Raw genomic sequence first — 12,331 nt, 5'->3', positions numbered from 1 at the left:
AGCTTCCTCCAGTGTCACTTACCCTCATTTGCTCACCCAAAACACACACGTACACGCTGGCACAAAACTCAGTAGAGATGAGCTAGAGGGACGGCGCTTTATTGACACGAACACAAAGGCAGCTTCGGCAGTAGGTGGATAGGGGAGACAAACACACAAGCAGAAAATCACATTTCACTTTAGGCCTTGCTTAGAAAATGAGGGAGGGATATAATATGTCCATCCCCTTCTCCACACCGGTCATTTGGCAGTGATCAGGGTGGTGACCTACCTGCCCGTCATCCCCCATTCTCAATGGAGAAATGGAGGAAGAGGGGCTGACAGTGCCTACCCTCTGAATCCTGACATTTGGCCTCCAGCTCAGGGACCCAAGGGAAATCTGCCTACTGTTCTCTTCCCTCCCCCCTCCCCAACCAATCCCCAATGTAAACAAGAAATCCAGGGCTGTGTTTAAGAAAATTGCCTCCCATTTTAAGGAAAGCAGAAGTCAGTTGGGGCCTTACAGGACTCAAGCTGGAATGTGCTTTGAGTTTTATTTTGGTCCCAGAGTTTGGAAATGGACACAATTGTCTTTAAGAGTCCAGGCTGGTAAATTCCACAGTTATCTGCAAGGCTGAAAAAAAGATTCTCCCCAACCAGAAAACAGATAAGATAGACTGGCAAAAAAGTGGGGCGTTTTTTTTTTTTCTCACCAAGCCTCAGAGACTACAGGCTGTCTGCATCCCCACCCCCTCAGACATACACAGATTTTTTGGCAGCGCAGTGGGACTGGAAACCCCAGCTCCATCAGAACAAGGCACCTGGGGAGTGTTGGGGGTTGAGAACCTTGGGGAAAAAATACACTTATACTCCCCACGAGCTCAAGAAACCTTTCAGATGCTAAGGCACTGAGAACAGATCTAAGGAACTCAGTGGAAGAGGGGAAGCCAGGGGGACTCCTGCCAGGCCCCCTCAGAGCCTAAGGGGGTGGTAAGGACAGTCCGGTCCCTTCCCTAGGGTGTAAGACATAAACTAGGTTAAGACTGTGGAAGAGCCCTATGTTAGGAAAGGCCCAGTTGTGCTTATAAAATCAGGAATAAGAAGGAGGGGCATGCTGACTGGGCTTAGCTACTGACATAATTGCTAACATTTATACAGGGTGTTTGTGAAGTCTTAGCGTCATTTTAAGCAAGCTTAAAACGATCCTAAGACTTCTCAGACACTGTGCATATCATTTTAGAGGCTGGTCAGCTCTGGAGCTGTTCAGACTTTGCAGGACTCTGGAGTACAGCTGAGATGGGACATGTACTAGACTCACAAGGACAGCCCCCCTCACCCCCACCCTGAGCTGGCATTTCAGTTTCTTTGGGGGAAGTAAGGGGATAGGATTGGTAAAGATTAAGCAGAGACCAACTCATACACAACAGGGCAGGGAGGGTGGGAGGGAGGAAGAGGTTAAACTTGGCACAAGCAGGGCAGAAAGCCCAGGGGAACAAGAGGTGGGGTGGGAAGAAGCAGCTGGGCCCCTGGGTGGGTCCCCGCCCACTCAGCAGGGCCCATACATCCAAGTGGTCACTTCCTAACCTTCTGGGGGAAGAGGAAGGGAGGGGAGGCAGCCCTGACCAAGAGGAAAGAAATACAGCTAGAGAGAGGTCATCACACTAATGAGACCATCCCTGACCCTTGGAAGGGCAGTATATTTGGGAGAACTGAAGAAGGAAGAAGGCAGAGACATCAGTAGTAACCCAAAAGAATATGACTTCCTGACCTCTCCATTCTAGGTCCCCCAAGTCTTACCCTTCTCCTCTCTACCCCCAACCTTTCTCCCCTGCCATGACCCTCCCCCTCTAGTTCTTCTTCTCTGAATTGGGCACCAGGATGACTTTGCCCACATTCTTCTTCTCTTGGATTTGCTTCATTGCATCAGCCACCTGTAGGGGCAAAGGGGGGAAAACAACCATTGAAGCTTAATTGTGGAGAAAGCAAAACTATCTGTTCTTGATCCTTCATGCTCTCATCCATCTACCCCCAGACAGTGAGTAACCAAGACCAAAGTATTCCTTTTTTTTTTTTGGAGGGTAATTGGGGTTAAGTAACTTGTCCAAGGTCACATGGCTAGTTTTTGTGTGTGTGTGTTAAGTGTCTGAGGTCGGATCTGAACTCGGGTCCTCCTGTCTCCAGGGCTGGCACTCTGCCCTTGCTCCAGGGCTCTGCACTGTGCCACCTAGCCGCCCCACCAAAGTATTCCTAAGGCTCACAGGATTTGGAGTTGAAAGAGACCATGGAGCTCAATTTCCTCTTACAGATCAGAAAAAGTGAGCCCCAGGGAGATCTGCAAGTGACTTGTCCAAGAGCATCAGAGCCAGGCTAGAACTCTTATCTCTTCACTCCAAGTGCAGTGTTCTTTCCATCTCTCCTTGGCTACCATCATGATTACAGGGAGTAGGCCTTCCCCTACAAAAGCTGTAGGGAAAGCACTGTACAGTGGAAAGAGGAATGAAGAATGGAAACAAGCAATTATCTAGCACTTACTGTGTGCCAGGCACTGTGCCAAGCACTCTTTTACAAATATCATCTCACTGGATCCTCACAACAATCCTGAGAGGCAGGTGCCATTATTATCCCCATTTGACAGACACTTGAGAAAACTGAGGCAAACAAATTAAATGGGATCACCCAGGATCCCAAAGCTAGTAACTATCTGAGGCTGGATTGGAACTCAGGTCTTGCTGACTCCAAGCCCAGCACTCTGTCCCCTGCATCTCCTCGCTGCCTTGGTGTCAGGCAAAGCCACCTCTGATACCAGCTATGTGAACACAGGCAAGTGTCTCTGACCATCACTGTCCTCTTATGTAAAACAGAGGTAGTAATTCCCATGGCCCCTTGCATTTCAATGTCAGCTGTTAGCCTTCCAGCTTCACAAAAAAGGCCCCTTTGGGCCTGCTTGGGCCAGTCCCCAACTCACCTTTTCAAAGGGCCAGACTGAGTCAATATGGGGCTTGATGTGGCCTTTGCTGTAGAGGGCCATCAACTGCAGTACCACCCTGCTGACCAGCTCCACCTCATTCTCTAGGTAGTTGAGGTTGAAGCCACAAATGCCCCGATTCGCCTGCAGCAGCTGCAAGGCAGACACACTGAACTGATTCCACCAGGTTTTAGCCATTGCCATCAGGTTCCGTTTTGGGCCGGTCACCAAGTTGGACACCCCTGCGGAAAAGAGGGGACAGGACATTCATCAAAAACCACCCACATCCGCTCCTGGTGGAGGAAGGAATCAAGTCTCACCGGCCAACCAGAGCCCTCTCTCAAACAATCCCCACCAGGAAGCAGCAACTCAGAAAATTCCAAACCAGTGTCTCATCCTAAAGCATTTTCCTGATAGTTTTAGAATGTACCAATTTGCTTTGATGCAGTAGGCTAATTTTTCTATCTGTGTTTGGCTCAGGCAGATTTTTAAAAATAAAAACACATACACAAACATATGTAGACATATATGTACTATATGTTGTATATACATTTATGTGAATCTATACATGTGTGTATATACGTGTGTACATACTATTAATATAAATATTGCTATATTATGTACATTGAATACATTAAAAACTAGGTACGTATATATAATATAGATTTAGTACTATATTGCATATGAAATATGCATATCCGTTAAGAGGCAACAGCAGAGCATAATGGATAGAGAGTAGGCTTTGGCCTCAGAGTTAGGAAGACTTCAGTTCAACTGTTGCTTCTGACACATTCTGGCTGTGAGACCTTGGTCAAGTCATTTAACCATCAGAGCCCCAGGGTATAACCCTCTAAGGTTCTAAGTTGGAAAGCTGGTGTTAATTTGAATTGATAGGAATTTCCTCACTGGTTCTCTAAAACTACATGTCTGTTCAAATTAAAAAAAAAAAAAAATATATATATATATGTATATTCAAATTAAAAAAAAATATATATATATATATGTATATTAAAAGCATACACAAGGGGGCCACTAGGTGGCACCATAGTGCATAGAGTGCCCACTAGAATCCAGAAGACTATCTTCCTGAGTTCAGATCCCACCTCAGACACTTACTAGCTGTGTGACCCTGAGCAAGTCACTTAACCCTCTTTGCCTCAGTTTCCTCATCTGTCAAATGAGCCAGATAAAGAAATGGCAAGTCACTCCAGTATCTTTGCCAAGAAAACCTCAAATGGAATCATTAAGAGTTGGACACAATAGAAAATGACTGAATACATGATACCTGTATTTATGTGTATACACACACATATTGTATATACATGGAGAGAGGCAGAGAGAGACAAGGCAAATGGCACAGCAAAGAGAAGACCAGCTTTAGAGCCAGGAAACCCAGACTCAAGTTCTGTCTCTGACATATGCTAGCTGGGTGACCCTAGGCAAGTCATTTCACCATATAACCAGTAACTCCAAGACAGTTAAGTTACTTAAGTTAAGAACCAGATAAGTTCTGGTTCTGCATCAATTTCCACATTGATGAAATCACAAGACCAGGCTCTGCCCCAATCCTATCCTCCGAAAAAGTATAAACTAGGAACTTAAGCATCTTTATTGGGGAGGGGGGACTCTTTATTGTTCAGTCATTTCAGTTGTGTCCAGCTCAACCCTATTTGGGGGTTTTCTTGGAAAAGATACTGGAGTGGTTCGCCATTTCCTTCTTCAGCTCATTTTACAGATGAGCAAACTGAGGCAGAGTTAAGTGGCTTGTCTAACATCATACAGCTAGTAAGTGTCTGAGGCCAGATTTGAATTCAGGTCCTCCTGACTCCAGGCTTGGAGCTCTATCTACTGTGTCATCTGAAGGAAACCTACTGTACTCTAAAGTAGTCAGATTATTTTCTGGTATTTGTTTATATGTTTGTGTCTACTTTTATATAGTCATGTCACTGGATCAGAGCTGATAGGGACCAGAGAGGTCATCTAGTCCCACCCATTCCTGAACAGGAATCCTCTCCTACAACATTCCTCACAAGTAGTCATTCATTTTTTATCTGAAGACCTCCAAGGAAGGCTTTTGGCCAGCATGACTATAATCTTGTGGATTTTCTACTTTCAACATCCCAGATCTTGTCTCCACAGACCTAACTGTCAAACTGGCAGACAGTCTCTTAACAGTTGTCTGGGCTGCAAAATCGGCAAGTGTAGGTGACATCTTTGTTGTGTTTGGACTGGTTCTTGAACAGCAGACAGGTCCATGGCTAGGTTGCCTCCTTTCTAGCAACACAGGGCTTACTGGAGTCTTTGAGGCACGGTATCTCCAGGCATGAGAAGGCACTTCTAGGAGAACTTTAGCACCATCAACAGGTTACTCCATGTGAGCAGAGTCCATACACCTATCACTCTATAGCTAGCCACTATTCCATTGTGATAGCATACTAGTTTGTTCAGATAACCTAGAACTAGGCTATTTTCTGTCATTATACCTGGCACAGTTATAAATGCCTTTGCAATTCCTTTTGGGTTATTTCCTTGTGAGATATTCATCAAAGTGGAATTGGCAAGCAGGCCAAAGAGTAAGTATTTTTATATCTCTTGTTACACATTGCCAGACTCCTCCCCCCATTCAGGTATAACATTAAGATGATTTGGCTTTCCCTGGAAAGTGAAAACAGCAGCACTCAGGGCATGCTAGGGGATAGAGGGGAAAGAGAAGGGAATGAACATTTATTAAGCATCTACTATATACCAGACACTTTACAAATATTATCTCATTTGATCCTGGAGGAAATTTGGTTTAGGTTGTTGGTGGTGTTTTTCTTTTTTTTTTTTGGAGGGGGAAGGCAGGGAAATTGGGGTTAAGTGACTTGCCCAAGGTCAAGTGTTAAGTGTCTGAGGCCTAATTTGAACTCAGGTCCTCCTGATTCCAGGGCCGGTGCTGTGCCACTTAGCCTCCCTGGCACAGTGGGCCTTTTCTTTAAAGTGGGCCTCAAAAGCCCCATGCTTGTCCCCCTCTCCAGCTATATCTTTCCCTAAATCCCTTCAGTGGGAGTGTGGCATGGTGGATGGAGTGTTGGACAGGAGTCAGGAAAATCTGTGTTCTGACACTCAGCAGATCTGTGATCCTTGGCAACACTTAGTCTGTTTCTTCACCTGCAAACATGAGACAACTAAACCTGATGCCTCTAAGGTCTCTCCCATCTCCAAACCTATGACCTTATGAATGAGAGAAAAAAGGGCCCACTCCTTTTCCTTAGAGATTTGGGGAATCTCTCCCCCACCTTGCTTCACGTACAGACCTACTTAGCTATCTTCTCCCTAAGCCATTCATTAAATAATCAAAAAAACTTTTTTTTAAAGCAATGGGGGTTAAGTAACTTGCTCAAGGTTACACAGCCAGTTATTTCTGGGTGTGGTGCTAAGTATCTGAGCCCAGATTTGATCCCCAGGTCATCCCGACACTGGAGCAGTGCTCTTACTCGTTGTGCTACCTGGCCACCACAAATAATCAAATTTTTAAATAAAACAAGTTTAAAAATAAATCAACAAAAATGTACTTCAGTTAATCCATATGAAGGTAAATACAATGTCAAACAATAGACTGACAAGCATTTACCCACTATGTGCCAGACACCAAAGATATCCCCCAACTCAATCCCTCTCCCTCAGTGTTTCTCCTTGTAATGTTAATGGGATTTAAGATCTTCCCTGCCCATCAATAGGCCTCAGGTGGAGCCCATTAAGGGAAACTTGCTTAGGGGAGGCTTTCACACCTTTTGCTAATTTCTAATTAGGCACTGAGGCAGAGGGTTGTGATACCTTCTGGCTCTGAGAAATATATATATACTGAGTTGGTATTTTGCTTTGGGGACTGCTCATAAGAAGGATCTTGTGATTCCCTGGTTCAGATTCAGAGCTCCCCAACTGCTCAGATGTAGAGGCTCTCTTGATTCAGGGATGTATGTAAAATATATAGCTGATTCAGGCAGTCAGAGCCCTGTCTGTTGATCTTTATTTCTCTGCTTTTTTTTATCTCTGTATTTTCTCTGAAGTTCAGGGTGCTGACTTTTCCCCTGAACTATTGAATGTGATTAAAAAAGACTGTTGATCCCTTAAACAGTTATCTTTCCTAGTAAAGCAGATCTAAGAACCTGTGCTAGCAGCCATCCTGGGTATGCCAGTGTGGTTGACTCTACACTCTCCCACCCCCAATGCAACTCACCATAGGTGACAACTTTACCCATTGGTTTCAGAAGGTTGTAAGCTTTGTAGGTATCTGCTCCACCCAGTGGATCCAGGACAATGTCCACTCCTGTAGGGAAGGTCACAGAAGTCAGCAGGGATGGAGATAAGAAAATGGAGCCCCTTCCCATGATATACACATGTGTTGCTCAGACTGTGCTCACCTTTGGGAGAGATCTTTTTTACTTCATCCACATAGTTCGATGTATGGTAGTCAATGGGGTGGCTGACCCCCTTCTCCTTCAGCACATCATGCTTGCTGGCTGAAGCTGTCCCAAACACAGTCACGTTCTCCACTGTCTGGCACAGCTGGATGGCTGCCAAGCCTACCCCTCCTAGGGCCAACGGCCATACAGGGGACAGTCACAAAAAACAACATATAGAAGGCCAAGTCTTCTGGCAGGCCCTCATGCACCTCACCTCCCACCCCACTTTGACACTCACATTCCATGCCCAGATTTCCATAGGAAAGGGGCAGGGGCAAGTTGCTATGGAAACCACACTGCCAAACCCAACCTGGAGCCTGGATGTTGCCAAGGCAACAGCACTGCTGAGGCCTCTGGGAGGCTCCTGGGCAGTATAGGCCAAGGTCTCCCTGGCGTTGCCATGGCAACAGCCAGCTTGGGGTTGGGGGAAGGGGCAGGATTGGGGGTGGGGAGTGGGAGAGGCAGCCAGAGGAGAAGAATCTGCCATTACCTGCAGCCATGTGCACCAGAACACTGTGGCCAGGCCGAAGATTGCCACAGTCAAAAAGGACCATGTAGGCAGTGATGTAATTGACTGGCAAGGCAGCTGCCTCCTCAAAGGACATGGCTTCTGGCATTGGGAATGTCTGGACAGCTGGTACAGTCACCTCCTCCTGCCACATCCCAGCATGCACCAGCACCATCACCCGGTCACCTACCTTGGGGAGTAGGAAGAAAAGACTTTTTCATTCAACAAAAAAAATTACAGGATATCAGATCTGGGGGAACCTGACTCAAACCACCTGGTCCAAGGGGATCTTCAACTTTCTTGAGTCATGGACCTCTCTAACAGTCTGGGCAAGCCTATGGGTCCCTTCTCAGGAAAAAAAATGATTATTTTAAATGCATAAAATAAAATACTAAGAATAAGAAATGAATTCTGCTAAAATTCAGCTATCAGAATGGTTTTTAAAACAAGTCCATGGACCCCATTAAGAACCTCTGATCTAGTACAGCCCGCTCATTTTATGCAGAAAGAAACCAGAGAAGAAAGTGATTTACCTAAGGTCATACAGCTAATAAGTAGAGGAGGCATGACTCAAACCCATGCTTTCTAGTTCCCAGGTCATGTTCTCTTATTTAACTATTGTGCAAGGCTGCCCTGCGTTGCCTGGGGAGGAGGCAGAATGCAGAGATGAAGAAAACCATCCTTTCTCTTATGCTTATAGTCAAGAATAAATTCTTTTTTTTTTTTTTAAGCAATTGGGGTTAAGTAACTTGCTCAAGGTTACACGGCCAGTTATTTCTGGGTGTGGTGCTGAGTGTCTGAGCCTGGGATTTGATCTCCAGGTCGTCCAAACACTGGAACCGGTGCTCTTACTCGCTGAGCCACCTGGCCACCCAAGAATAAATTCTAATGAGAATTCAAAGAAGGCAGAGCTCCAGCTTCTGAGGGTAAGATGGGAGTGGGAATCAGGGAAAAATTTTCTGAAGAGGAAGCATTTATGCTGAGTCCTGAAGGATGGGATAAAGTATTCCAAAAGTTTTAGCACCGTTTAGCTCAAACAGCTTTAAACTACAATAAGACTTCTGAAACACCCTATATACATAGAGAGGTTATTGGGTACCCAGAGAGAACTCTCTCCCATCCCTTCATTCCAAGATGGAGAAATACTTTCCTTCTACCCCTAACACACAGCACAGAACACACAATGACTAGAGTGAAAGCAAAACAGACTATAGTTTGGTCTTCTCCAACTCAGCAGCATTTTTTTTGGGGGGAGGGATCCTTTCTGGGGCGGGGGTGGAAGGTTTATTCTTCCTCCATGGGGAACATAGAGATGTGGGTGGGGGTGAGATCCCTGGACAATTGGGGTCTGTCTCAGCCTTTGCCAAGAATGATGGGACTCCTGCATGGTAATGAGAAGCAACCCGTTAGCTGGGAAGGGGGAGGGGACTAGAACTCCCACACACAACCCCCTTTCCACCAAAAAGTCTACTATTCCCCCAAGGCCTACAGTCTTTATGTTGTAGGGAGACTAAGCATGAAAACTCTGATTTAATAGGATCTCAGAATTGGAACTGAAATAGAGCTTAGGGACCTAACATTTTAGAATGTCCTTCCACACATTTTAGAAATGAGGAAACTGAGGCTCTTAATTAACTTGCCCCTGGTCATACAGTGAGCATGCATCAGAAACAGGATTTGAACATGGGTTTTTTGGACTCCCAAGCCTCCTTCCCCCACTCCAACAATCCATTTCCAGGACCTTCCTGTACAGGCCCCTGGATGTGCCACAGCTGTATAATGGCTCCACATGGCCCATGTCCCTTGATCTCAGGGGTGAGGTCAATTCAAAGTCCAATTCTACATCCCCACTTCAGATTCTTCTTGGGACAGGATATCCGTCGGAAGGCCTGTGTATATTGGTTGGGGAAGATACAGAGAATGGCCTTCAACAATTTACAAGAACATGTGGCTGGTCACCACCCCCAAATCCCTCATGTACCCTCCCCCATCTCTTAAGGTCAGCTTCCTAACTAAAAAGATAGGAAAAAAGGTCTGACACTGATTTGAGGTTAACAGATAGTCAGAAGGAAAGAACTGTATTTTAATGGAGTTTTAGCTAGACATTTATCAGCAGCCTTTTCCCCCTATACCTTTGGGGACTCTGTTCCAGGGTCTGGAGTGGGAAAAGGTCCCTAATAAAAAGATCTCTTTTGATTGTCGATGATCTATCTCTCTGCACACACATTTCTCTAAAACTTTATTTCAATTTGTTTTCCTGAATGAAATCAAGGGCTGTGCCTGAGATTAATGATAAATTAAAACAGGATGCTGTGACTGGTGGAGCAGGGACAACCTGCTCCTTAGTGCCAACCCCACCCCCAGAGCTCTGGAAAGCAGAGCCAGGGTCCCAGTGGGGGGCTGCTTTGTCTGATCTCTCCCTGGGGAGGGTGCTCAGAGGTTTCTGGCCGGGCCTAGCCAGCAGCAGCAGTGTGAGCCAGGCTGGTAGTGTGAGTCACAGGGAGGAGAGATAGCAGGATGGTCACAGAAGGAGACTCTCTGAACGCCCCCCTCGCTCCTTCGATGCCTCCTCTCTAGATTTCTACCCCCCACGCCCCTCTTCAAATCCCAAGCTAGTTTACGGAGCAGAAAACGCCCCTAGAAAAGGGGGAGGAAACGAGGGGGTAACTGGTTGAGTAAGAGTTCCAACCCTCCGTCTTCCAGAGGGTGGGCGTGTCCGCCCCTTAACTCTGGCTTAGGGAGAGGTAGTCCCCTCCCTCCGCCCCCGCCAGCCACGGGGGTGCATGTGACTCTGGCCTTGGCTCCCCCTTCTGCCCCCCCCAAACCTACTGGCTTTTAACCAACGTTGATCTCCGCCCCACCCCTTTACCCTCACAGAGAACGGGGTGCTATAAACCTTGCCGACGGATATGCACAGCCCAGGCGCGACTGTTTGTTGAAAGGGGGAGCCGTAGTCAAGAAGATGGGGGGGGCTAATCCTTTTTTGGGATGGGGGGGGCTGGCTGTGTAGCTCACTCTCCGCATGCGCAAGGCCACCCTATTGTTTTTCAGCCACGGACGAAGGGCGGCGGCTGCAACTGGACTGACATATGGGGTGGAGTCCCCCTCCCAATAATCACCCCAAAATTCCTTATCCGCAGGGACTGCTAACGAGCCCCACGACAGGGAGGGCTCATCTGCAAGTCCTACACTATTCACTTTCCCAAACACACCAACACACCCAACCCGCAGGCAATTTCCCCCTGTGCCACACCCCCGGTTCCCATCCACTCGCCTATCATACCTGAAACCCCCCCACACGTCCTCCATACGCCAACAGCCCGCTCACCTTGCGCTCGCTGACTCCCTCTCCCACCGCAATCACAACGCCCGCACCCTCCATCCCGGGGGTGAAGGGCACCGCCGGTAGGCGGTCGTATACCCCCTGGCGAATCATGAGGTCAGCAAAGTTGAGACCGCAGGCTCGGACCCGAACGGTCAGCTGTCCGGGGCCCGGGGCTGGAGGAGCAGCCGGACGGCTCTGTAGCTTCACTTTGTCATAGCCACCAAAGCCGGTGAGGACCAGGCAGCGCAACGGGGGCCGCTCCGGGGGAACCTCGTCCTTGGTCGCCTCCGACGGCTGCGGAGCGGCGGACTCCTCAGACTTTTGGGGCTGCGGAGGGGCATCGCCCCCCTCTCCGGCCGTGGCCGTCGCTGCAACGGCCACCTCCGCTGCCTCCCCCTCTGCGGACATGGCTGTCTCCTGCTCAGTCGGTTCGCCGCCGGGTCGCGGCTGCACAGCAATGGGGAACGAGCTCCGGGAGCTGGGGAAAGCGAGGCGAAGGGCGCGGGGCGGGGCCGAAGAGGCGAAGAATCGCGCGGCGCGGGGCGGAGCCCGGCGGCTGAGTTAAAGGGACTCTTGGAGTGTGCCTAGTCAATTTCTAAGTACGCTCGCTCTCGCCTCCCCGTCAGCCCAGGTCAGAACGAAACGTTCCCTGCCCTCAAAGCGCTTACATTCTAATAGTGCTAACGTTCTACTACAGATCTCTTGTGGGAGAGAAGAAGGCAGCGCATTGTTAGCGTCTTTCAGGGCAGCTGAGGGTAGTGGCCGCTAGATGAGAATCTATGTTTGTTAGTAATATCGTGACAAATTAAGAATCTTAATGGTCATTATTAACAACAACGTAGCAAATCTGTCCCCAAACATTTACCAAATGCCTTTATGTAACCGGCGCTGGGGATAAAAATACGAAGAATGAAGCAATCTCTACGGGTTTTTCTTGTAAAACACATTCCAAAGAATGATGATCAGCTGGGAAAGACTTTGCTACCCTGCTCTGAGACAGTTCCCTACGATCCCCGGTGGAAAATGCTACCTCTAGAGAGAAAACTGACGAACTCTGAATGCATATTGAAGCCTAATTTTTTTTTTACCACTTTATTTTTCTTGTGTGT

General features: G+C 47.6%; 1 protein-coding gene across 1 annotated transcript; it reads right to left on the bottom strand.

Annotated features, from left to right (window-relative positions):
* Positions 1 to 83: 83 nt before the first annotated feature.
* Positions 84 to 11,750, bottom strand: VAT1 (vesicle amine transport 1). Its single transcript, XM_069067592.1, has 6 exons — positions 11,226 to 11,750; positions 7,880 to 8,087; positions 7,348 to 7,518; positions 7,164 to 7,253; positions 2,945 to 3,186; positions 84 to 1,910 (listed from the first exon to the last, which is right to left on the bottom strand). The coding sequence occupies exons 1-6, from the start codon at positions 11,628 to 11,630 to the stop codon at positions 1,827 to 1,829; spliced, it is 1,200 nt and encodes a 399-aa protein (XP_068923693.1). The 5' UTR covers positions 11,631 to 11,750; the 3' UTR covers positions 84 to 1,826.
* Between the last annotated feature and the right edge of the window lie 581 nt (positions 11,751 to 12,331).

The sequence above is a fragment of the Petaurus breviceps genome, unplaced genomic scaffold (assembly GCF_028583685.1).
Source record: "Petaurus breviceps papuanus isolate PSGF00001 unplaced genomic scaffold, PetGlider_PUasm1.0 90750, whole genome shotgun sequence".
NCBI lineage: Eukaryota > Metazoa > Chordata > Mammalia > Diprotodontia > Petauridae > Petaurus > Petaurus breviceps.
Note: the sequence above shows the minus strand (reverse complement) of the source record. Positions and strands in the feature narration are given on the sequence as shown.

Excerpts from the sequence above, each read along its gene's own strand:
- VAT1 (XM_069067592.1), bottom strand. The coding sequence starts at position 11,630 with ATGTCCGCAGAGGGGGAGGCAGCGGAGGTGGCCGTTGCAGCGACGGCC. Across the intron at positions 7,519-7,879 it reads TCTGGTGCACATGGCTGCAG|GAGGGGTAGGCTTGGCAGCC; the intron begins GTAATGGCAGAT and ends CGTTGGCCCTAG. Across the intron at positions 3,187-7,163 it reads GGGTAAAGTTGTCACCTATG|GGGTGTCCAACTTGGTGACC; the intron begins GTGAGTTGCATT and ends TCTTTTCCGCAG.